Raw genomic sequence first — 27,257 nt, forward strand, 5'->3', positions numbered from 1 at the left:
CCACTCCTGTATTCTTGCATGGAGAATCCCATGGAAAGAGAAGCCCGGCCGGCTACAGTCCATGGGGTTGCAAAGAGTCAGACACGACTGAAGCGACTTACCATGCACACACTACGCTTAAGCAATTTATTCCATCTGTCTTGGAACTCGAAAATCTCTGCTGAAAATACCGTATGTGTGGCAGAGTTGAAGGCACTGATCTGAGATAGCCTGGTTCCTGGAATGTACGTGCTGAAAAGTGTTCATCCTGTCCTGAATCCAAACAAACAGAAGGTCCTAAAACCAGCAGGATGTTGGGCCCTAAACACCTTGTAAAGCCCAAACATGCTCTCATCGGGTCTGTAAACAAACATCTCAACCATCTCCACCTCAGCAAAACTAAGATGTTTAATGAACTGGTGGGATTATTAACATAAACTTGATGAACCTCTTCAAACAAATAGGAGTTCAGGCTTTCAATGTCTACCTGCTCCCTCTCTTTTTCCCCCACCACACAAAAACCAAACATTGCTAAGCCACTTCATTGCCTCTGCTAAAAGGCTTTCTGTGGCATCAGAGCTGACAACATCCAGAATATTAAAGTCATTGGTCTCTGCATCCAAACTACTTTGCTCTAAAGAACATGAAGGATACTGATCCGATCTGCCCCCAGAGTTACACAGACACAGTTTAGAAAAGAGTGTATCCACCCTCTGCTAACTAGAAGATTGGCAGCTAGGGGAGAATTTATTTTATGGATTCCTGGATGTGCTGTGGTTCAGTGGATCTGGGCATTTTTTCCTTGTGATGGTTCTGTTAGTACTTTTCGTCATTAAAGTTCCTATACTTTATATGGCATGATTTGTGATAAAGTCAAACCAAAGTAAGTTTTGTAGTCATAAAATCCCCTTTTGTTGAAGATGTGCTTGTCTCTTGCCTGTTTCCTGCGACCAACACAGCCATGACGCTTATCTAATTCTGGTGTGACTGAACTTAATTACTGTGTGAATCATGAGTGGGAGACCAGCTAATTTCATTTGTCTCAACTGTGTGTTAGTACCTGATCATTATTGCCAGATGCTTGTTTACTCCCAGTTTTTGATTGATTTTGAGCTCTGGCCAGCAGCAGCTAATCCTAATGCATATTGTTGGCAGCTGTGAATTTTTGACTTTGCCCCTTGGAATACAAAGGCCACCTTTGCGCACACTTTAGTTTCTAAAGAGTAAACCTTGGCCTCACAGGTGATTGTGCTTATGCACTACACTATAACTATGTTTATTCTTAAATTGCTTTTCAGAAGCTTCAGTTTTACTAGGAATTACCGAATCAGGCTCCTATTGAAAAGGAATTCCATTCTTTCTGTAGGTTAAAAAAAATACTGCCCATGTACATTTTGAATAACTTAACCCCTCCCTAATTTAGTAAACTGATATTCTCCATGCCTGCCAGGCCCACTCCCTTATCCAGCAATTCTATCATTTGTCCTAGGCAGTGGCAAAATCTTAGATAATTTATTTTAGCTATACTAGCTGATCTGGTAGGCTTTAACCTGAAGGAACACTAAGTGGTTCAGAATATATCTACACAATTTCTTCATTATTATTATCCCTATTTTGTAGCTGAGAAAGAAGAAACAGAAACTTCCTCGGTGTCACATAACCAGTTCACAACAAAGTTAAAAATAACAACAGGATCTAGTCTACTGAGTAGCACAAACAGATTGGAGATAAACCTCAGATATGTGGCCATATCTGTAGGGCTGCTGCTGCTGCTAAGTCACTTCAGTCATGTCTGACTCTGTGTGACCCCAAAGACGGCAGCCCACCAGGCTCCGCCGTCCCTGGGATTCTCCAGGCAAGAACACTGGAGTGGGTTGCCATTTCCTTCTCCAATACATGAAAGTGAAAAGTGAAAGGGAAGTCGCTCAGTCATGTCTGACTCTTCATGACCCCATGGACTGCAGCCCACCAGGGTCCTCCATCCATGGGATTTGCTAGGCAAGAGTACTGGAGTGGGGTGCCATCGCCTTCTCTGATCTGTAGGGCACGATTCATTAAAAACATTTTCCCCAAGCAGTTGTTTTTCTTTCTTTTAATATACAGAAATCTCTTGTGTTCACAGATTTAATTCTTTGAAAGTCATCTTACTAGAAACCTAAAAAGAGAGAGTTAGAGAGAAAAGATTGCATGAGAACAGATTAATTTCCCAAGTATTTGGTTGAACAAAAATTTCTTTCAGGTTTTTCTGTAAGATTTTATGGAAAAACCCAACAAATTTTTTGGCCAACCCAATAACATTGTCTTGATACTGCAGGTGAGGGTAAAAATCACTCACATCCATCATTCCCTCCAAGCACCTCCCTTGCCCAACTTTCCCCTTGGAACCATTGCTGACCCCATGCCTTGGGCTTTTCTCTACTCATATCCCTTTTTAGCAATCTGGGATCCCCACAATCATCCCCCCAAACTCAAGATAGCTAATTTGATTCCCCTTCCCCATAGCAATCAATTTGTCACAATTCACTTCCAATTTTCTTCACTGTCCTTTTAAGTATGATTCCTTTCTGTACTAGTTTGCATCAGTGAACAGAAAACACCCTTTCCACACATAACATGTGTTCAAGCACTCCTCTCCACACAAGCACAGGGGCCAGCATGTACAACTCGATGTAGACATTTATAAAGTAGATGATGAAGCACTTGACTAAATGGACTTTCATTATCTCTGTTATCTAGGATTTTCAGGGCTGCTCAGCAAGAAATCAATGCACTCTGGTGAAGGGGTTCTTAGTAGGTTGAATGTGTTACTGGATCTGACTGAAAAACAACAAATCTTTCCCCCTTGTAGTAATACCCTCACTATGTATGTGGAGAAGAAGTACAGCAAAGTGAAAATGGCATAGAATTTGGAGTCAAATATAACTCCCATGTGAATTCCAACTCTGCCGCTTATTAGCTGTGTGACCTTCAGCAAGAAACTTCACTTTTCTGAGGCTCATTTTTCTCATCTGAAAATAACAGGATTTTATTACTTGTAAGAATCAAATGATATAATTAATACATGTAAAGTGTCTGGCACATAGTAAGTTCTCAATAAATACGTTTCCTTCCTACTCCTACTTTGGTAGATAGTTTATGGAATGAAAAGTTGTCCAAGAAGAGTGTAGTTTTGTTCTAAGACATGGAGTCAAATTCCAATTTGACCATTAGGTTATTCCCTAATGGGTGACCTCAGCAAGTTACTTAACCTGAGCACACATTTCTCCTCTGGTAAGATGTAGCATATAATACTTAACATATGGGTATAACGTGTCTGGCTCCTGGCAGGTTCTCAATGGTAGCTATTACTGTTACAGGCATGAGAAGACTGTTCTTAGATTCAGATATAGCACACCTACCTGTTGTCAAGCCCCTCTCTGAAATTCTGTCTTTTCTTTGAGTGCATGAAATCTTTGTTTAAAAAAATATCCGTTGTTTTCTAATGGTTGTATACCCACTTGAGCTGACTGAAGTTTACCTGCACTTGCAGGTCATGGGGCATAATCTGAAAGTATGCCATGGCACCACATTTGGGGTTTAGGGTTCTGTTTCGTTTGGCTGTTTGCTCTCTCCGCACTGCCATCTTCTTCTTGCTATCCAAAGGGCAACTGCCTCAAGTGGAAATTTGTTGCCATATATTCTCTGCACCTATATTATCGAGCTGTTTGGCTACAGCATGGATTTGATGCCAGGTCACCAGTTGTCCAAGATGGTACTCTGCCACTTATTTAATGGTAAGAAGCCAGATGTGGTGTCTCATTTCCTGGAGATATGTTAAAGGCTAAACGCTCTTGTCCATCTCTGCACCACCACAGAAACTCCGTGGGACCGGAAACTTAATCAGCTGCTGTGGTACCCTGCTGTTGCTTCTGCAGTATGCTGCTCCGTTTACCAGTTCATCATTAGATAGGCGCTGCTCAGGGTGGCTTTCAGTTCAGTGTTGCTGATATACATATTTGGCAAGGCTAGCCTTTGTGGTAGGATTTGAGGAGTTGAAAAAGACTCCTGGCCCAAATATATCTCTGTCACTGGTCACAGTGACTGAAATGCATGCAAGAAACTTTTCACATGAACTTTCCTTCTTGGGTGTAAGGCAGTGTTAGAATGCAAATACCACTCTCGAGAGGAAAGATACTGGGTCATTATTGGCTATTAATACTTAAAGTCAGAAGTACATTGAAATCCTGACTCTATTACTAGCTATATGAGTTTATGGAGTCGCTAATCCTCTCTGCAAAGAGTTGACTCATTGGAAAAGACTCTGATGCTGGAAGGGATTGGGAGGGGACGACAGAAGATGAGATGGCTGGATGGCATCACTGACTTGATGGACATGAGTTTGAGTGAACTCTGGGAGTTGGTGATGGACAGGGAGGCCCAGTGTGCTGCGATTCATGGGGTCGCAAAGAGTCAGACACGACTGAGTGACTGAAATGAACTGAACTGAATCCTCTCTGAAACAGTTTTTTTTTTTTTCTGAAAATAAGGATAATTACAGACTTCCCTGGTGGTCCAGTGGTTAAAACTCTGCTTTCCAAGGCAGGGGGTTGGGTTCCATCTCTGGTGGGGAACTAAGATCCCACATGCCAAAGGTGCAGCAAAAAAAAATTTTTAATGAAAATAAGGATAATAGTGGAGGGTTGTGAGAATTTAATGAGATAATGCATGTAAAGAGCATAGTAAATGCTCAACGAACAATAGCTCTTATTAGCCTTGGAGACAGTAGGACCCGGAAGGAATACATCTAGAACTGGTAAACTCAGTTTGAGAGCCAGGAAAAGTTGAAGTCTGGTACAGGGAAACTGCTCATAGCAAAAACCCTGGTGGAGTGCTGATAATACAGCTAGGGAAGAACATGGAAACTCTGGGGAGCTGGGGTAGGAAGAATTGGATGGGAGGAAGAGGAAAGACTGAAGCAAAATTACAGTACTCTAGGAACTTTCAGGATGCAGTGCTCTGGGAGGTAGTAAGCTCTGACACTGGGAGTGTTCAAGCAGAGGCTGGGTGCTGGCTACCTGTCAGGAATACTCTAATCTACCCCAGAGTAGACTACAAATCACCTGGATATTTTGTTTAAATGCAGATTCTGATTCAGCAGGTCTGGGTGGAACCTGAGAATCTTCACTTCTCAGGAGCTCACTGATGATACTGATACTCCCGATCAACAGATCTCACTCTTAGTAGCAAAGGCTCTGTTGCAGTTTAAAGAGAAATCATAGTGAGACAGAGGGATTTGGTTAGGGAAAGCCAGAGTTACCCAGTCAAGGCTCCATAAAACGGGAGCACTCTAATGCAGTCAGGATCTACAGTCTGGTCCTTAGCTTCAAAAGCTTTGCAATATGATTGGTAGTATAACCAGAGCCTGGGCTCCTGGGGACTGACTCATGCTTAACCAAATTCACAAGAGACCCATATACAAGTCAGAATGCCAACTGATTAATTTCTAATGAGAAGTATAATTTCCAAGAGGAACAGATACTAGTGTTTTCTGATCAGTGCATTATTGCCCTGTAGGCATATTTACATGAGGAGCTAAATGATAATAAGAAGGTTGCTTGGTGAGGGTGGACTCATAGCAAGGGGAGTTGTTCATGTCATCAGTCTATGATAGTCTGATACCTCCATCTCCACCACTGGGCTAGAATGGTCTAGTGTAAGGGTGTTAGCCTCAATACCAAGTCTGTTTTACCCTCATACAATTCGCATGATATATGTAAGCCTAGGTCTGGTAATATCATTCATTTGATCCACTTCAATATAAATTTACAATCTAAACTCATCATTATGAAAAGTTTAAAATATAGAGAAAAGTTGAAAAAATATTATAGCAAGCACCTATATACCCACCAACTAGATTCAACAATTATTATCATTTTGCCATATTTACTTTATGTTTCTGTGTGCACACATGTGCATTGAGCCTACACTGTTTAACATAGATTGCTGAACTCTTCATGCTCTGGCACAACCCACTTGACCTGCTCCACTCCTCCTGGCTCCCCCTTTGCTCCCCAGACATACCTAACTATTGAATGGGAGTTCCCGAATGTTCCCTGCTATTTATTATCTATTGCCTATGTCTGAATATCCTTATTTTCTTTTTCCTTGATTAATTCTATTTGTTTATAAAGACAGCCATGCCCATATTGCATCCTATACTCTTCTCAGTGATAACATGTATTACACTATGCTGTTATTTGCTTGCCTCTCTTCGTGGCTCACATGGTAAAGCGTCTACCCGCGATGCGGGAGACCCGGGTTCGATCCCTGGGTAGGGAAGATCCCCTGGAGGAGGAAATGGCAACCCACTCCAGTATTCTTGCCTGGAGAATCCCATGGACAGAGGATCCTGTTAGGTTATAGTCCACGGGGTCGCAAAGAGTCGGATGCAACTGACTAACACTTTGACTTTCTTACTAAACTATGAACTCCTTGAGGGCAGGGAATGTTTCATTTGTCCCTGTATACCTGTACCTCTCAAGTGTCTTGTGCTTAGTAGGTGTTCAGTAATCAGAAAATTCAACTGCCAGCTGGACAGTTCTACCTAGTTATATCATGGGTACCGTGAATTCAACATGTCTAAACTGAAATAATTTCTCTTCCTACCAACTCTACATATTTAAAACCCTCCTCCTAATTAAATGACATTCAGTCTTTCAAGTCAAAAAACTCAGAGCAGTCCCTAACTCTTCCCTCTCATTCATCCTCCAAAGAAGTCTTATTGATTCTATCTCCAAAATACACTATAATCTGTCCATTTCTCTTTATGTCCACTACCTATTTAGTCTGGACCACCTTCATTTCTCACCTGGAGAGCACTGGGTTCCCTGCAGACAGAGGATTCCCTGCAGGAGACTCTTGTCTCCTCCATATTTTTATTCACAGAGAAGCCATAATGATCACTAAAATTCAGATCTGATTGTATTACTCCCTGCTTAAACCCTGATTATACTACTCCTTGCTTTTGGATCAAGTTCAAACTCCTTAACTTTACCCAAAGGACTCTCAAGAACTGACCCCTTTGAACCTCTATAACTTTATCTCTTGTACTCCGGGTTCCAAACACTTGGTGTTTATAGTGTTTATAGAATCTGTAGTACTTGTTGTTTCTCAACATTTTCAGTTTCATGCGTCAATGCCTTTTCTTGTATTGTTCTCTGTCTAGAAAGGCTGACACTTTCAAAATCAGCACAATTGTAACCTCCTCTGGGAAGCTTTTTCTTAACTTCCCAGTCTGAGTTAGTTCCTCTTCTCTAACACCCACTACTGCCCTACACCTACCTCTAGCATATCTCTTACACTATATACATCCAGCACTGTATACATAGTACAGTGATCAGTCTGCTTATTGGTCTCATCAAAAATAATTTATGAGCTTTCTGAAAGCAGAGTTAAGGTCTTATTTTTTTTTATCCCAATGCTTAGCCCATGATTGACATATAGGAGATTGCAGTAAATATTTAAGAAAAGACAGAATGAATATTAATAAATGTCTCTCCAAACTTCATTATTGTAAACACCTCATAAAAGATCTCTTTTCTTTTGAACACATTGTTTTCTCAAAGTACCATAGAGTTGTTTGTCATGCAAGTACTAATGATTGAATGTTGAGTGCCCTTTACCAGCAATTTCAGACAATTTCTGGAATCATACCATTTCTTTAGATGGCAGATGCTATCCTTTTATTTTACTCTAGGTAATTTTTATCTAAGAGAGTAACATAATCAGTAGTTGGGGGTGCCATGCTATTGGTCCCATATACTTCCCTTGACCTCTAAAGTCTCTTTCAACACCTACAGTTCATGGTTCACAAAATTGCCCGTTTATTTGGATTCTAGGTGCTGTTTAGTTATGGTATTAATTTTCCTCTAGGTTTCTCTCAAACCATAAGGGTATCAAGTGCAGAATTGTCCCATGCTTAATCTTTGTGAATAATATTGATTAAGTAAACGTTGGGCCATGGGTGTGAAATGATTGATTAGTAACCTAACAAATGTTGGGCTGGATAAAGTAAATTATATTTCTTTGAACTGAAAAAATTGTTAAAACTAAACATTCTGAACATTACTTTCTCTGATTATTACCTCAAAGTAACAACCTTGATATTCTTTAAAAAGTATTGGGTCCCTGACTGTTTCATAATAATAGTATTTAACAGATGTAATTTTTATATTCTGCTAGTGAAGTGAAAGCCTCTCAGTCCTGTCTGACTCTTTGCGACCTATAGTCCATGGCACTCTCCAGGCCAGAATACTGGAGTGGGTAGCCTTTCCCTTCTCCAGGGGATCTTCCCAACCCAGGGATCCAACCCAGGTCTCCCACATTGCAGGCAGATTCTTTACCAGCTGAGCTACAAGGGAAGCCCTATACTCTGCTAAGCACTGTTCTAAGGGCTTTATATGTATGAACTCATTTGATCATCTGGACAAGTCTATGAGGTAGGTACTATTATCACCCCCATTTTATAGATGATGAGGAAACTGAGGCACGGAGAAGTAATTTTGCCAAGGTTGAAGGTTATCCATATGTCAGACACCAGAAGTATTAATTCAGTTTAATCCATGCTTATTTATTGAGCACATACTAAATTAATAACTAACAGGGTAAACGAAAATTGTATACTTAATATAAGGAGAAATCTTAACGCCAAAGTGCCATGAGCGAATTGTCAAGGTGAATCAGGCTCATTTTTGTTAGTGGGCAATGGAGAGATTGTGTAGATAAGGTCATGAGTTGGCGGAGACATATCCGGTTGGGTAAATCTGGTTTGCGGAAGATGGAAGAGGCTTAGTTTCGAGGAGTATGAAGACAGTGATTCTTTTTTTGAGAGCTAAGATTAGCTTTAGAAGGGGCATCTAATGCAGTAGATTTAGGATGAGGTAAGAGTGAAAGAAAAAACACAGGTATGACGCTTGTTTAGAGCAGGAAAGGAAAAATTAAAAAAAAAATAAGATAATGGGTTCTTCCTGCCCCGCCCCCCCCTTAGAGAATTAGTAAATAGCCTGCCTAGGTACCACCCACTTACCCAAATTCTCTGGACTGCAACTCAGACCCTTCAGATCTGGGCTTTTTAGAAGTACTTTTCGCATTCTGGCACCTTAAGCCTGAACAGCCTTGTGGGCAAACGTTACGAGGGAAAAAATACATTCTTGCAGTTCAAAATGGACTCGAATCCTACCAGCGAGCGTTTCTGTTCGCGCTGATTCCACAGTTCCTCACCTGTCCATTTTTCATACTACGACTCGACACACCTGACCACACAGCTTCCGATCCTAGTCTAAAGCCTTCCCTTCCTGCTACCCTTTTAAGAGGCGGTCCCGCAGTGTCCTTTCCTCCCTCCCAGCCACCTCTACCCCCGGTCGGCGGGGCGGAGCTTCGCGCTAAAACCCCGGAGCCCGACGCGGCCCCGGCAGTCGCGGAGAGGAGTCGAGCCACAAAGGGCTTCCTCTGCGGCAACATCTCCGGCGCGCTACGTGCCCGCCGGCTCTGACCCAGCCCGCCGCGCGCGCCAGTCTCTCCCCGTCCTCTTCCTACCTGGCGCGCACCTGGCCCAGGCCGGGGTCCCGCCGAGAGTCGGGAAGGCGCGTGCCAGGGGCCCTAGGGAACCTCAGAGCGCGCATACCATGGGGCCGCTGCCGGGGGCCGGGGTCTTCTGCCGCGGTGGTTGTGGCTTTTCCCGATTGCTGGCCTGGTGCTTCCTGCTGGTTCTGAGTCCGCAAACCCCCGGCTCCAGGGGAGCCGAAGCCGTGTGGACCGCGTACCTCAACGTGTCCTGGCGGGTTCCGCACACCGGAGTGAACCGCACCGTGTGGGAGCTGAGTGAGGAGGGCGTGTACGGCCAGGATTCGCCGCTCGAGCCCGTGGCTGGGGTCCTGGTACCGCCCGACGGGCCGGGGGCGCTCAATGCCTGTAACCCGCACACGAATTTCACGGTGCCCACGGTCCCGGGGGACTGGGGCAGCAGCGTGCAAGTGTCTTGGTTGGCCCTCATCCAGCGCGGTGGGGGTTGCACCTTCGCAGACAAGATCCATCTGGCTTACGAGAGAGGGGCGTCTGGAGCCGTCATCTTTAACTTCCCGGGGACCCGCAATGAGGTCATCCCCATGTCTCACCCGGGTGAGTGCAGCTATCCAATTGCGCCCCATCAAACCCCTGCCGAGGCCGTTTTTTCCATATTTCTCTCAGGGTATTCCTCCCCCTATCCCCTTGCTCCGAAGGAAGACGAGTGTCCTTTCTGTCCCCATCGAGTGAGGCAGGGTCCTCTCTTCCCCGAGCTTCACCCTGCATGGGGGGTTGGGCGGGAAAATCCTTCAGAATTTGCCTCTTTGGTGGAAAAGGGTAAAAACCAACGGATTGCAGGGGCTGGCAACTCGAGAACTGTTGGGGTTCTTTGCGTCGTCTTTTCCTGCTGTTTGTGAGGGTGCTTGCATGGGGTGGGCATTGGTGGTGGGCACTCGGTTTGATATGACTGGGAGGCAGCCTAACCGAGAAGCCCATCTGGAAAATCCCTTCCTCAACTTTGTCCTGATTCACAGCCTCAGGCCCGCCGCAGATTTTTTTCCTTCCGCTCTCCCTGTTTTCTCTGCGTGTTTCCTCGAATCAGGTACAAGATTGTGTTACTGTGCCCTGTTAACCTCATTCCAGTTTTGTTGGAAACTATGTTCAGCCCTTGGATCCTTCTCTGCCCCTGGGTCTCAGGTCCCAAGTGACTGTTGGCATCACTGCTTTCCTTGGCCTCTGGGGGGGGGAAAATCTGATTTAGCTTATTGAGTGACAAAACAGGTGCCGTTAGTGTTACTTAAAAGGGAGAGGTTTATGCACGAGGCTAGCAAGGACCTAGACTTTGGAAAATGTAATCCAGGTAGATCTTACATTTGTGCAGATGAGGTGGGTTACTCTTTTTCCCTTTTCAGTTATCCTTCCAGAAACCTTCTCCCTATTTATGTTTAGGTATTCATACCATGTGTACATAGTGATCCTAGGCCCCAAAAGACAAAGAAAAAAATGTAGGGGGATAAAAAGGCAGAGACACATACTAGCAGTATATCATAGCTGTTGAGAGCTGGGCCTCAAGTCAGATGTTGGTTAAATTCTTGCTCCATTGCTTGCTAGTCCTGTGACCTTGAGCAACTTATTTGAAGTCTAGCCTGGGTTCCCTCCTCAATCAAATGGAAAAGAACTAAGAATGAACCACTCCCACAGGTTTGCCAGGAGGATGAAGTGATTATCCTTTTAGGAGTCACTGGAGAGATGAATCTGCTTGTTTAGCTACTGGAGGTTTTGTGTTTTTCCTAAAACAGTGTGTCTGGCCCTGCCTAGAGAGCACTTGTAGAGAGAGTGGCTGGGTGGTATAATGGAAAGGGCACTGAACTGGAACTCAGGAGATTTGAGCTCATTTTAGTCCCTTCTGTGCCTCTACCAGCTTTGTGACCTTGTACAGGTTACTCACTTAGTCAAATGATAGTACAGAGGTAGGAGGGGGAGGCCAAGTTGCAGATTGTGCAGAGACAAAAATGAACCAAATAAACTCCCTTCCAGCTCTAAAATGCTGTGATTCTTAGATTTTATATTGAGTAAAGATAGCCGCAACTCCATCTCTTTTGGTTGATAATTCATTGATTAGGATGAAAAGACTTTTTAAAGGCTGATAGAAAGGAAGAATAAGGACTCATAAATTTTAAAGTCCTTCCATTTCAATTGGCTACTTACATGCAAGGTTTTGACTTTGCCTCTTCCAAATGAGATTCGTTTGCACGGATGATTTGGAATTGAAAAGTACTCTTTAATTAGAGAATTCTGGTTTAGACTGCTTTCATCTACTTCTGTTTAAGGATATAAGCTTAGATTTATCTGATAGTTTTAGGGGACAATAAAATTAATTTTTTTGCATTCCTACTATGTTCCAGGCACTCTGCATACATCTTACTTATACTCTGTGGAGAGATAGTATGGTGTACTAGGAAAAGCACAGGCATTGTAGTCAAGAATGAGAATCAAATTCTGAATTTACCACATAATAGCTTTGTGTCCTTGGTCAGATTTTTTAACTTTACTGAGTCTCAGTTTTCCCATCTGTAAGATGGAGATATTTACATTGCTGTGATCATTAAGGATAATGTATGTAAACTACCTAGCAGATAATAAATACTTAGTTAAAAGTTAGTTATTATAATAGGTTAATGCTAACAAGATGCAAAAAAATTAATGAGCAAACATAGGCGTACACAACTGTTAGGGTAAAGACAAATACACTGGGAATCTAAGCATGGCTCTTTTGTTTCAGAATACTGTATAGAAATAAAGCCCTAAATAGCGATCACTTAATTAAAACTCAGAAGAGTGTTTTGACACTTTAAAAAATGAATTATTATCTGAGATGTAGCAGTGAATTATTATCTGACTGTAGCAATGTTACACTTAGTTAACTAGCTGAAAGAGCTAGCTAGTTACTTGAGGAATGGAATCAGATTTCTCCCTTTAACTCCTGGAGAAACTACTTTTCAACACAGGGGGAAATCACTTTGCATTTCATCCATGTATGTTGTTAAATATTTTGTTTGCAAAGTGGTGTGTTGTTTGCTTTGCTCATTCCTGAGAGTAATCCCAGGGTTCGTTGTAATCTCTGGTCCAAAAATGATTTCTCTTGGATCCTAGTGGCAAAGAGGTAAGACTGAAGTTTAAGTGTTGATTAACTTAATATATATTGCCATGAATTCTACAAGGGCCGCCGAATGTGGAAAAGTCATTGCTGTGGACTTTGTTTTACAAAACCTTTCTCCACTCCCTCTCACAGGGGCCTGTGCTTGAATTGTCCTTCACTGGAATTAGTGCTGATCATCCACACTCCTACCTATCACAGTTCTGTGACCATGAATATCAATTTGTTTCAAGTAATAGAGCTAACTGGTTTAGAGCAGTAGCTTTAAAACTTATGTATATTGGAGAGAAACTCCACTATCTAACAGCAACCAATTAGAAATTCAGGCTGTTTTTATGGATAACAAATTTTCCCAAAGGATAGCTATAGCCTTGCAGCAACCTAGCAGTTTATTTCTGTATACTATCTTCCAGAAAATCTTGATTCATTCAGATAAAAAATTGTAAATGATAGATTTTTATTAACAGCTGATCCTGCGATCTCTGGATATTTTTCATTCAAATTGATCCAGAAACGGGGAAGAAAGTTCAGAGAAAATTTTGGTTTCACAGTTAAATCACTATTCGTGTCTTATTTAAATATGAAAATCAGATAAGAAGCGGCCAAAACTTAGAGTAAGCACTAAAGCCGTCTAAAATGCAGGGTTGTCACGATGAGGCACGTTGCGCATGCTCTCGTTATTGCACAACTAACTAGACTGCTTTCCCAAGCAGATGAGCCTGATCCTTGCATGCTTTCTAACTGAACACAGCCCACGGGTTGAAGTGGTGTCAGTACTTCCTTGTATAGTTTTCCTTGAGTCAACATGTGCAGGCATGAGTTTATTGAAAGACCTGTGCAAAGCTTCCACCTTCATAATCCATGACGTGCTCACCAGAACTTGAAACATATCAAAAGGATGGCAGGAGAAGCATTATTCCTGAGGGCTGTAAAAAAGTGAATGAACCAAGCCAATTAAGTTAATGAATGATTTGGTGGTCTCCCTTGGAATAGAGTTTGCTATATAAAACAGTTGTTCGTTGTACACATTGTTGAAAGACTTCTTAGAGCATATTAAGAAGATGACCTTTGCCACTTTTTCTTTATTTCTTTTTTATTTTTTGGCTGCTCAGTGCAGCATGTGGGATCTTAGTTCCCCAACCAGAGATAGAACCTCTGCCCGCTCCAGTGGGAGTCAGGAGTCTTAACTGCTGGACTGCCAAGGAAGTCCCCAGGTTTTTTTTTCTTTAATTGAAATATACTTGTGTGTTGATTAACAGTGTTGTGTTAATTTCAGGTGTATAGCACAGTGATTCAGATGCGCACACACACACACATATATTCTTATTCAGATTCTTTTCCCTTATGTGCCATGCTTAGTTGCTTTAGTCATGTCTGACTCTTTGTGACCCCATGGACCATAGCCCGCCAGGCTCCTCTGTTGGTGGGATTTTTCCGGCAAGAATGCTGGAGTGGATTGCTATGCCCTCCTCCAGGAGATCTTCCCGACCCAGTGATCAAATCCACGTCTCCTGCATTGCAGGTGGATTATTTGCCTGCTGAGCCATTGGGAAGGCCCAATTCCCTTGTAGGTTATTATAAAATATTGAGTATAGTTCCCTGTGCTATACAGTAGGTCCTTGTTGATTATCTATTTTATATAAAGTACTGTGTATATGTAAATCCCAAACTCCCTCCCCGTGCCACTTACTATTTTTAAAATCTTAGGCCAGTATTTTACTTCTCTCTGTCTTAGTTTTCTCCTATGTAAGATGGACATAATAAAAAACTTGCCTGATAAGGTTAATGGAATTAAATGATATAATACAGATAAAGTGTTTAACACAAAGCCTGACATTTAGGAAGCAACTATAATTTTTCTTAGGATAGGATAGTATTTTAGAAATACATTTGGAGTTAGGATAGGGATAGTTAAATGTATTTTAGAAAATGAAAATTGATTTGTATGTTTGTGGTATATAATTTGAAAATGAATAGCCACGAGTACTCCAAGGTCCATATTATCTGACATCTAACTGTAACTCTTTAGGAATAAGTTGAGTAAACTAAATGCTTTAAAAGAAAATAATCTTTTGGCCTGCATATGTTTGTCATTCTTTTCTCAAATAACTGCTTGTCCCTTGAGTAACCAATCTCTTTTCCATTCACAAGGACTTTGGAATAGGATTTTCCACTGGTTTATTACCACTCAGTTCCTTCTCAACCATTTGACATTTAGTTTTTATTCTGTTTTGAGTTTTGCTGTTGTTGTTGTTTGTTTTTTAATTTTTATTTTTTACCCCCTAGTAAGTTGACATCAAAAAGAACCTCTTTAGGCTCAAAAAGAAGTTGAGAAGAGATTGGGTGGTGATGATTTACCAAGGTAAAATACCATTCCAAAATCTATTCTCACGTTCATCCTTTTTGATCTCTCTGCAGAACTGTATTTGATATTGTTGACTGCTCCTTCTTTGAAACTCCTTCCCAAGCAGTCTCTTGCTTCTCTTTCGTTTCATTTCTGTTATTTTATTAACACATTCATCTCGCACCTTTTCTTCCTTGCATTCACATCCAGGTCCCCAACACTCTCCCACTAATAAGTATCTGCCACGTCCAGTTGATTTAAACTTTTCCTTCTCACATATGTTCCCTTCTCCCTCACAATTGTTATTACACTGCTTACAGTTCCAAATGTCTTCTAGTGGAAACAAATGCTTAGCCTCCTAATTGGTCTCCCTACCTTCAGTCACTTCTTCCTTTCAGTTCTTCTTCCACGTGGCCACTGGAACATAGCTCTGGACACATATATGCCATTACTCAAGAGCCCATTACTTATAATTTTTAGATTATGTTTCTCAGCATAGCTATAAACTCTTAATAAACTAGTCCCAACCTATTTTTGAAGCTTTATGTACCTCTTGTCTCATATTGATCCTGAAACATATTCTCTACCCTTTCCCATTATCATTCCTTTGCTCATACTTCTGCTTTTGCCTGTGTACCCTTTTCTTCCCAGCTCTGTTGATCAGAAACTTACCCATCCTTCAAAACCCAACACAGATGCCTCCTCATCGCTGAAGGTTTTCATAATTCCTTCTTTTCCTCTTCTCACCACAACCCCCACAACCAAAAACAAAATAATCTCTTATCTCCCATAGAATTCCATCCATTGTAAGTACTTTCTGCATTTTGCTGGTAGTTTTTGTTCATTATTTTCCCTTCCTACTGTATTGTAATCATTTTAATGTTTTATTAATTTCATATTCCCCATAGGAACCTTTATTAACTTCCCTGTTGGCTCAGTGGCAAACAATCTGCCTGCCAGTGCAGGAGATGCAGGTTCGATCCCTGGGTTGGGAAGATCTCCTGGAGGAGGAAATGGCAACCCACTCCAGTATTCTTGCCTGGAAGAGCCTACGAACAGAAGAGCCTGGCGAGTGTACATGGGGTAGTAAAAGAGTCAGACTTGACTTAGTGGCTAAACAACAACAATTTAGAAACCTTTTTACTGTATGTGCTCTGCAAATACTTGTTGAGTGGCCTTAAATACATAAGAATGACAGAGGATCATAAGGTTCCCTAGAAAACTATCTAAAAAAAAGGATTGAAACTCAATTCACTGAACATTTATCAAGGGTCTATTGTATGCTAAGTACTGAGCTTCCTGCCTCAATATACAAAAAAAGGAGAAATAAGATTATATAAATACTTTAAGATTGCAAGCACCCTAACTTCTATGGTGGTCATCATCATGTGCTAGTTTATGGTTTTTAAATAGTAATATGACCTAAATAACAAAGAAATAATGACAATAAGTATTTCTGTTGAACCTTCCCTTTTCTATTTTTTTATATTTAAAAAATTTTATTTATACCATTCAATTTATGTCTCCAACTAAAGTGCTTCCATTGAACATGTTGGTGAATGTTGAATTCCATAATATAAAAATTCCATAATATAAAAATCAATATAGCTTGATTGATGAATTGTTTTTCTAAGCACATAAGGAACTATTTCCCCTAGTCCATGGAAGATGTGTGTTGTCTCATCTAGAATGCATTTAGTCTCTATTCTTAGGCTTCAATGGAGGACATAGAGGAGAGTACCAAAGATTGTCTAAATTATTTTCTGATTATAAACTTAACTATGCTTCTTGCAGAAAACTTGGAAAATACAGAAAACTAAAAATAAGAACTCCACATAATTCTACAATGTAGAGACGGCATCATTAATATCCCTTCTTGTCTCTTTTTCCATATATAGGTATAGTTTGTATCCTACTTTTATCATGAATATTAATATAGTATTAAGAAAATACAGACAATTTAAAGGAAAATAGAAAAAGCCATAAATATAACCATTTTACCATTTTGGGGTGTTTTTGTTGTCATTTTCTCCCTTTGCTCTGTATATGTATTATGTAAAGAATTATAATTATATACTAGATATGCAGTTTTGTATCCTACTTCTTGTTGTAAGCATTTTCTGGTGTAATTAAAAATAGAAAGAGGGTTTTCTTATAAGCTGAAGATGGCAGTCTTTGGTGGGGGTGGGAATTGAGCTTCTTTTCCAATAACTAGCAAAAAGAAGTGCAGAAATGGTGATGGGGAGGGATGTGAATTGGAACATTTAAAACAAAAATATACCCCAGAGAGCTTTATATAAAATATGCTAACTAGTCAAAAACATGATCTGGTCTAACCCATATTCATTGCCTATTGTGGCCTTGGCCTTTTGAAAGATTTGATCACCATTTGTGCCTTAGTTCCTCTTCTCCTATAGTATTCTTATAATATTCCTATATTATAGGAATTAGGTCACAAATGAAGTTTACACCCAGTTTCCTTGTTGCTTGGTTAAGCAGCACCTCATTGACTAAAATGGCTTTTCTTATTCATGATGGCCACTGAACTATAAACTATTGTTGGGTTTTCCCCAAAGTTTGCTTGATAGGGTACCACAAATACTGCTTAGGGGTGAATAATTTTTTGTATATGTAAATTTTATTGATGAATAATGTACATACCAAAAAGGTACAGAAATAATTAGTGTATAGGTCAGTGAATTTTCACAAAGTGAGCACACTTGTGTAACCAGCACCTGGATCAAGAGGCAGGATAGTCCCAGAACCCCAGAAGACTACCTTGCGCCCCACAGTGAAGAACCTTTGAAGCAGCACAATTGTCAACTTTGTTTTCAGAGGAAATGAGTTCTTGCAGCATGTGGTAGGAGCCCACTCACCCACAGAAACAAATCCTACACTGCATTGGAGCTAGTTAACTGTGGTTGATCCTCAGCTACACATTATAGGGAGTTATTTCCAAGCACTTTTTAACAAAGTTTTTAAGCCAGTTCAGAATTGCCACATTTTGCTGTTAACACCCACTTTGGAGCCCTGTGGGCAAAGCAGAGCACAAGGGCTCTTTGTTATTTTTCCATTTCCTGTTCTGCCTCTTTCAGCTGTATGTACGTCTTTCTGTATATCATGACATATAATTATTGCCTGAATTTACCCCTAGGCTTGTTACAATATTGATTGCTTCCAGAAAGAAAGTTTGGTGATTTATGCCCGACTTCATGGAGGGGGTTAGGTTCAGAACCTAGACATGAGTTACTTGGTTTTAATGCTTGAATGCTCAAGTTAGATACAAATCAGTGATTTTGAGTTAACCCTATTTATTTTGACCTTTTTTGAAAGAAGATGGTGCTTGAACTCACTTGGTGTGTGTGTGTTTCTCTCAGGATATCAGTCATTATCATTTCAGATAAAATGTTGAATAAGCTTAGTTAAATGCTGCCTGCAACTAAAAAGTCTTAGCCTTTGAAAAGAAAACACACCCAAATGTTAACCGTGGTTATATCTGGTTGGTGGAGTTATAGGTGATTATTGTTCTCTTCATTATAATTTGTCTCTATTTTATGAATTTCCTAAAATGAATGTTTTATACTTATAATCAGAAAAATAATGTTATTTAAAAATCCAAAATACTCCTATAGTGTTCATAAATCCAAAAGAAAGCATTAATTATGTGACTATACCAATAGCAGGAACAAAGCATACCTAATGATAGAAATGATTTATAGACTATTATTAGAATTTAAAGAAGAATTACTTTGGTTTTTTGAATACATCTAGCTCACAAAATTGTTAGCATGGTCCTTTCTTGTTAATACTAACTGATTTTTCTGTATGTAAAATAAGCCTTGAACACTAGAGAACTTTAAAGACTGACTTTTTCAATTTATAATGTAGAATGTTTCTCTTCTCTTTACCCTTTGTATTATGATTGGTATTTTTCCTTTCCCCCCTTTTATACATACCTTACCTTTCTTGTTTTTTTGTCTGTTTATTTTCCATAAGAGTCCTGCTTGCCCTCACAAGCCCTCTTCAATATCTTTTCTATTCAATACTTTTAAAATTAATGCTAAATTTAATAGCTTAATATGAAGAATCCAATATATTGGCAGTTTTCACCCATGACACACTTGAGTTCATCTGATGACAATTTGTTGTTCAGTCACTCAGTCATGTCCAACTATTTGTGACCACATGGGCTGCAGCACCCCAGGCCTTGTCGTTTACTATCTCCTGGAGTTTGCTCAAATTCACATCCATTGAGTCAGTGATGCCATCCAACCATTTCATCCTCTGTCATTCCCTTCTCTTTCTGCCCTCAATCTTTCCCAGCATCAGGGTCTTTTCCAATGAGTCAGCTCTTCGCATCAGGTGGCCAAAGTATTGGAGCTTCAGTCTCAGCATCAGTCTTTCCAATGAATATTCAGGGTTGCTTTACTTTAGGATGGACTGGTTTGATCTCCTTGCAGTCCAAGGGACTCTCAAGAGTCTTCTGCAACACCAAAGTTCAAAAGCATCAATCTTTGGTGCTCAGCCTTCTTTATGGTCCAACTCTCACATCTGTATATGACTACTGGAAAGACCATAGCTTTGACTATATGGACCTTTGTCAGCAAAGTGATGTCTCTGCTTTTTAATATGTTGCCTAGGTTTGTCATAGCTTTTCTTTCAAAGAGCAAGTGTCTTTTAATTTCATGGCTGCAGTCATCATTCGCAGTGATTTTGGAGCCCAATAAAATAAAGTCTGTCATTTCCATTGTTTCCTCATCTATTTGCCATGAAGTGATGGGACCAGATGCCATGATCTTAGTTTTTTGAAAGCTACATTTTAAGCCAGCTTATTCACTCTTCCTCTTTCACCTTCATCAAGAGGCTCTTTAATTCATTTTTATTTTCTGCCATAAGGGTGGTATCATCTGCACATCTGAGGTTATTCATATTTCTCCCTGCAGTCTTAATTCCAGCTTGTGCTTCATCCAGCCTCGCATTTTGTGTGATGTACTCTGCATAGAAGTTAAATAAGCAGGATGACAGTATAAAACCTTGATGTACTCCTTTTCCAATTTTGAACCAGTCCATTGTTCCATGTCTGGTTCTAACTGTTGCTTCCTGACCTGCATATAGGTTTCTCAAGAGGCAGGTCAGGTGGTCTGGTATTCCCATCTCTTTAATAATTTTCCACGGTTTGTTGTGATCCACACAGTCAAAGGCTTTAGCATAGTCAATGAAGCAGAAGTAGATGTTTTTCTGGAACTCTTTTCCTTTTTCTATGATCCAGTGAATGTTGGCAATATGATCTCTGGTTCCTCTGCCTTTTCTAAATCTAGCTTGTACATCTGGGAGTTCTCGGTTCACATACTGCTGAAGCCTATCTTGGAGAATTTTGACCATGACCTTGCTAACATGTGAAATGAGTGCAATTGTGTGCTAGTTTGAGCATTCTTTGGCATTACCTTTCTTTGGCATTGGAATGAAAACTGACCTTTTCCAGTCCTGTGGCCGCTGCTGAGTTTTCCAAATTTGCTGGCTTATTGAGTGCAGCACTTTCACAGCATCATCATTTAGAATTTGAAATAGCTCAGCTGGAATTCCATCACCTCCACTAGCTTTGTTTGTAATGATGCTTCCTAAGGCCCACTCCACTTTGCACTTAGGATGTCTGGCTCTAGGTGAGTGATCACACTATCATAGTTATCTGGTGGCTCAAATCATGAACTCATTATGGCAAAATTCAGACTTAAATTGAAGAAATAGGGAAAACCACTAGGCCATTCAGGTATGACCTAAGTCAAATCCCTTACGATTATACAGTGAAAGTGACAAATAGATTCAAGGGATTAGATCTGATAGATAGAGTTCCTGAAGAACTGTGGACGGACAGAAGTTTGTAACATGGTACAGGAGGCACTGATGACTTAGCTTTTGTCATTCTAGAAAAGAGGAAGAAACTTTATGAGAATAAGGGCAAAGGAGAATCATGGTATTCTTATTTTACAGTTTATTAATGATGTGCAGAACATACAAGCTCAATCAAAATTATATTTAACACATCATTAAAATTGAATTACAGATCTTCCTTGACGTAATGGAGTTACATCCTGATAAACCCATCATAAATGGAAAATATCATAAGTCAAAAATGCATTTAATACACCTAACCTACCTAACATGATAGCATGTTCTTTAATATGCTCAGAACATTTATATTAGCCTACAGTTGTTCAAAATCATCTAACACAAAGCTTATTTGATAATAAAGTGTTGATTATCTCATATAATTTATCGAACACTGTACTGAAAGTGAAAAACAGAATTATTGTATGGATACACAGTGGTTGTAAGTATATTAGTTGTTTACTTTCATGGTCATATGGCTGACTGCTGCTGCTCAGTGAGGATCGTACCACTCAAAAGTCACACCATCGTAAGTTGGGAACCTTCTGTGCTTGTGTTTTGGGGGCTTACCAGGTGGCGCAGTGGTAAAGAGTCTGCCTGCCAATGCAGGAGATGCAAGAAATGCTGGTTTGATACCTGAGTTAGGAATATCCCTTGGAATAGGAAATGGCAACCCGCTGCAGCATTCTTGCCTGGAAAATCCTATGGACAGACGAGCTTGTGGGCTACAGTCCATGAGATTGCAAAGAGTCGGACACAACTGAGTGTGCATGTATTTGTTTTTTAAATTGGCATTTCCTTTGAAATAATACTTTGCTATGCACAGGTTGGTGGTTTGCACAAGAAATTGTCAAATTCAAGGGTAGCTGTTATACCACTTCTTTTCCTCTTAGGATACATTTTTTGTCCTACTTTTCTACATGCTTCCTTTGCCTTTCATAGCTCAATCAATTCTACCTTAGATATAGTCTCTCTCTCTTGCTTTCGCTTTTATTCTGTCTTGCTGAGTCCCATTTTTACAAAAAAATTTGAGCTTCTTTCTATGTGATGCCATTTCTTTTGAAGTGAAATTAGGCATAAAGAAGCCAGTGCTGTCTATATCTTAACAACCTTAAATGTGTCTGTAACTACTCCCACAGTCTCTACAAAAACTTCCCATCAACCATGTAATCCTCCTGATTAAGTATGCATTTTTCTCATGTCCCAGCATTTAAGATATTTTAAATGTTTTGGGTTTTTTGCTTGCCTGCTTAAGTATTTCTGAGATTTTTTTTTTCTGAGAAGTTTTATTATAAATTTGGGTTTTTAAGTAATAATTTATATTTGCTTTGAAGTTTTTAGTCCTCAAAGCATTTCACATGGAAATAATCTGGGGGTTAATTTGGGAGCTCAAACTCTGTTTACCAATATTACTATGGGAAAATGTATTGTCTCTAGTTCCAAACAACTCATTTGCAGATGAATTTTTGAAACACAACCCATCAGTGTTTCTGTTGTGGTTTTTGTTCATAATGATAGCTCCATTAAATATAGTTTATTAGGTTCTCCCCAATCATGCTAGATTAGAGAGATTTCTCTACTTAATCAGTTTCTTTGTGATGTTGACCAAAGCACTACCTCACCTTTTACATGTGTTTTACCTTAAGGAATCTCCATTTTGTTTTCCTAACCTATGATCATCTCGGAGGTTGGCTTATTTTAATAGCATTTGTAATGTTCCCAAAAGTTTCAAGAATGTAATTTTGATTTGTGGCTTAGCCATTAACAGATTTCCAAGTCCTAACATCTTTTCTCATTTTAGAAGATTTCAACAGTCATTCAGATGAAGGCTAAAAAAGTGTGATTATATTGAGTAAGATTTTCATTAGTAGATATACACAAGCAACCTATATTTCGCAGAATTCCAAAGTGCTTTGAGTTATAGGAGTGCTTCAAAGTTTTGCATCCCACCACCATCATTTCATCCTGGCAAGAGAGCAGGATGTGTAAAAGAAACGGAAACTGGCCAGTGCAAAAGCATCAGTCACCTCCCTTGCCCTAGACCTCAACCCTCCACCTACTTTGCTGCTGCTGTCTGGCTGATGTCTTTTGGTTGAACTGGCAATCAAGATAAGGAAATTGACTTACTTTGACTAATGTAATTAAAGGTTAAGAGATTATCCTTTGTTAGCAAGGAAAGATAACATGATTACTCTTTTTTATTTCAACCTATTATACTAGAGATGAATGTGTTCTATTTGAAATTGGGAGATAGCATACTGCAATGGAAAAACAGATGTCCTTGAGTCAGACTGCTCTTTTTGAATCCCAGCCCTACTAATTAATATACATATAGTCTTGGGCAAGTTTTTGACCTGGACTTCATTTATCTTGATGTATATAAAGGAGGGGTAATTAATGCCCATTTCCTGTGATATTGTAAATAAAGTATTTGGCCTGATGTAGGTGTTTTGTGACTGTTAGTTCTCTTGAACCTTTTGTTGACAGTTTTTTCTTTTTTTAACTAAACATAATATTTCAACTTTGATTATTACAGCTGTTCACTACCTCATTTTGAAATAAGTAATTGCTTTATATGTAGAAGTAGGAAAAAAATATGGCATCTAAATTACTATTTTTCTGGCAGTTTTTGAGAAATGCAGGTAGAAATCACATAATCAAGAAACTGAAACAACTCTTGTCCTTCTCCCCTGTGTATTTCCATTTTAAGCAGCAGCAGGACCTTAAAATCAAGATGTTAAGCTCTAACAACAGAAATGGCTTTGAACCTTTTGAGGGCTAAGTGGTCCAAAGATCAGGAACTAAGGAATGAGGTAGATTTTGACTTGAATCCCAGATCTATCATGTAATAGCTTTGTGACCTTAACCAAATTATTCTCTATAACAGGAGTCCCCAACCTCTGTGATCTAATGCCTAATGATCTGAAGTGGAGCTGATGTAATAATAATAAATTAATAATAATTAGTAATAGTAAATTAATAATTTCTATTAATAAAGTGCACAATAAATGTAATGCACTTGAATCATCCTGAAACCATCCTCCCACCAACCCCAGTCCATGGATAAATTGTTTTCCATGAAACTGGTGCCTGGTCTCAAAGTGGTTGGAGATCACTGCTCTATAAGACTCATCTATTGAATGGGGGATGATAGTTGTACCTGTTTCATAGGGTTATTATGAGGCAAAAATTAGACAATATCTAATACACTTAGTACATAGCCTTGTTCATTCAAAAATAGCTTAACCATCTCCTTATCCTCATGTACAGCCCTGTCTTGGAGACTGGCAACATATATCTCTGTGGGACTTCTCAGAACCTCTGAGAAGTCTAGATGAGTCTAAAACACTTTAACTTTGTCTAATGCATTATTTTCTAAACTTATTTATCTATAGAATGCTTTTTATCTCAGAATACTAAACATCTGAAATATAAATTGGAAAACACTGATTACCAAGCACTTGATAACTTCTTTCCTCTCTTTCGTTCTCTCCTCCTCCTCCTCCCCCTGTCTTTCTGTGTCTCTCTTAGACTGACCTCATACTTTAACTGTACCAAAGTCCTATCAGTGTCAAGGAGTGACTACACCAGCTATCTCACTATGATAAGAAAGAATGTTTTCAGCTGTGATGACAAACATTTATGTTTCTTGGTACTAATATGGTACCTTTTATATCAAGTTAATGTAACTTTATAGTTCCACAGGTTTATTCTCCTTATTGACTCGCAGAAACAACTTATTGTGAAAGGATAAAAACAAATTAGACAGGTTTGTGTTTGTTTTTATAAATTAGTGTATGGGCCTAACAGCCTTTGCAATAATTAATACAGGAGGAAATTTAGTATTCTCAGTTAGCAGAGTGTTCTTATTTATGAATTTTTTATACTAAATGGTACCACAATTTCTGTAGAGGCATACCAAATTCTCTTTTTCTCTGATTCAGATACCTAATAGAATACTAATTTAACATCTGTAACTTTTGCCTGCGTAGGTTCTTGTGGCAGGATCAAAATGAATCCCTTATCTCTCAACATAATGCTCTTTCTGATTTAATGATTAATGCAATTTCCAATCTAATTCCCCTGTTATAAACTGTACGTGAAGAGAAGACACACAAAAAGAGGTTCCAATTGCACCAAAGGTTTGAACACCCCTTTATGACCAGCCTTGTGACTGGATATTGTAGTAGGAGAATAGTAACAGGAACTAGGTGAAGATAAACAATGACCTGGTCCTTACATTTTCAGCCTGTGTTGCCTATTTTTTGGCTAATAGTGATATTTTTGTTTGGCACTCAAATATCAATAAAGGTAGGGCTTTTTTGTTGTTGAGTCGCTCAGTCACATCTGACTCTTTGCAACCTTATGGACTGCAGCACACCAGGCTTCCCTGTCCTTCACCATCTCCCAGAGCTCACTCAAACTCATGTCCATTGAGTCGGTGATGCCATCCAACCATCTTTTCCTCTGTCCTCTCCTCCTCCTGCATTCTATCGAGAAAGTTTCAGAGTCTTTTCCAGTAAGTTTGATCTTTGCCTCAGGTGGACAAAGTATTGGAGCTTCAGCTTCAACATCAGTCCTTCCAATGATATTCAGGACTGATTTCCTCTAGGGTGGACTGATTGGATCTCCTTGCAGTCCAAAGGACTCTCAAGAGTCTTCTCCAACACCACAGTTTGAAAGCATCAATTCCTCAGTGCTTAGTCTTCTTTATGATCCAACTCTTACATCCATACATGACTACTGGAAAAATCATAGCTTTGACTATACAGACTTTTATAGGCAAAGTAATGTCTCTGCTTTTTAATATGCTCTCTAGGTTTGTTGTATCTTTTCTTGCAAGGAGCAAGCATCTTTTAATTTCATGGCTGCAGTCACTAAGGCTTTTAGATCAACACAAAAATGTCACTCTCTAGAGTCTGGCCATATTTAAGGTTCCGAGTACATTTTCCTTTCATACATTCTTGTACTAGTTTCACATGATCTGGAAATTTGAGGGTTAAGTGGCAAGTGATGGAGGCCATATCTGAATTTTATTTTATGCCTAGGCTATGGCCTCCTTTTGTGCTCATCCCATCCCCCACCCAATACAGTAGTAATTTATTCAGTGGAATTCTCCTTCTCAAGGTCTCACATTACAAGAAAACAGAATCAATGACTACAAGGAGAAAAGAGCAATATAATTTTCTAACATTTGTTTGTATAAGTTTTCTTTCCTTGAAACCCTAAATCTCCTGTTTAACTTTTTTTTTAAACTGCTCAGTAAAGATCAGGTTATTATTAACCTGTAATGTATATATTGTAAGTCAGTAATTCCTTTACCTTGAGCCATTAAATATTCTTATCAGATTCTGAATAGTTCTGGATATTGTGTAGTTTATTATCCCAAAGGATTGAATACATTGATGCTATGGAGTTTACTGACTAGCATTCCTCTGGAAAACAGTAATAAATAGCAACAACAAATGTTGAATTGGTTTCTTGAAATCTTACCTCCCCCAAACAAAAACTGTAGCAATAGAAAACTTTAGCATAAACATTTTAATGCGATCACAGAATACCCTTTTAACCAAATAACATACATACTAGAATTTCTGCCTGGCCTGGCAATAGCATATCTTATTATTTTCTTTTCCTCAGTATCAGCACAAATTTAAGGTGGGATAAATACTCAACCTGTTCCAATACTTCAAGACCTTTTATGTCCTCTGAACTTCCTCATAAGTGCCCAACCAACCAATCTTCTGGTGAACCAGGATGGCTGACTGGGTTCTAACTTGAACTTGGCACTAAAATGATATCTGTCCAGCTCCTGAATGCAAGTGTGAAACTATAGTGAACTAAAACCCCAGGATTGCGACCATTAGTACTGCTCTGGCTATATGATGATTTCAGTGGAATCAGCACTGAAGCAGTAACCGTCACACTAAACCCAAGATCTGCAGAGTAGGATTAGTATTTAATTTGTTGCTTATTATAGATATGTCCTTGCTGTAGACAGATGTGTCTTGAAGATACGCTATTGTTGAATGTAGGGACGTGATGCATCTTAGACTGTTCATACAATTATCTTTAATGATGAATTTGTTTTCAGATTCAATCAATATTCAAACTGTCACTAAATATAGCATTCTTAAATTGCATTCATCAAACATTTGACATGTGTTATATGCCAGGTGCTCTGTTAGGCATTGTAGTTTCAGTGACGAAAAACCCAGTCCCTAACGTGAAAGAGTCCATAATTTAGTGAAAATCAGATAACTGCAAGGCAGCCTGCACTGGACAGTGTCAAACCCGACTATCTAATGTAGATGAGTCAGGATCTTACGAAAGGAGGCTGAACTTTATTTT

General features: G+C 39.5%; 1 protein-coding gene across 2 annotated transcripts in view; it reads left to right on the top strand.

Moving 5' to 3' along the window:
• RNF128 (ring finger protein 128) overlaps positions 1 to 27,257 on the top strand; it is a 98,761-nt gene that overhangs the window by 25,475 nt on the left and 46,029 nt on the right. The window contains exon 1 of one of the 2 annotated variants that reach the window (XM_040265020.1): positions 9,436 to 10,134. The exons of the other annotated variant lie outside the window; for it this stretch is intronic. Coding sequence (XP_040120954.1) covers positions 9,642 to 10,134 — 493 coding nt within the window. The 5' untranslated portion in view covers positions 9,436 to 9,641. Of the gene's footprint in view, positions 1 to 9,435; positions 10,135 to 27,257 lie in introns of those variants that run through there. 2 annotated transcript variants of the gene reach the window in all.

Source organism: Oryx dammah, unplaced genomic scaffold (assembly GCF_014754425.2).
Source record: "Oryx dammah isolate SB20612 unplaced genomic scaffold, SCBI_Odam_1.1 HiC_scaffold_23, whole genome shotgun sequence".
In the NCBI taxonomy this organism is placed as follows: Eukaryota; Metazoa; Chordata; class Mammalia; order Artiodactyla; family Bovidae; genus Oryx; species Oryx dammah.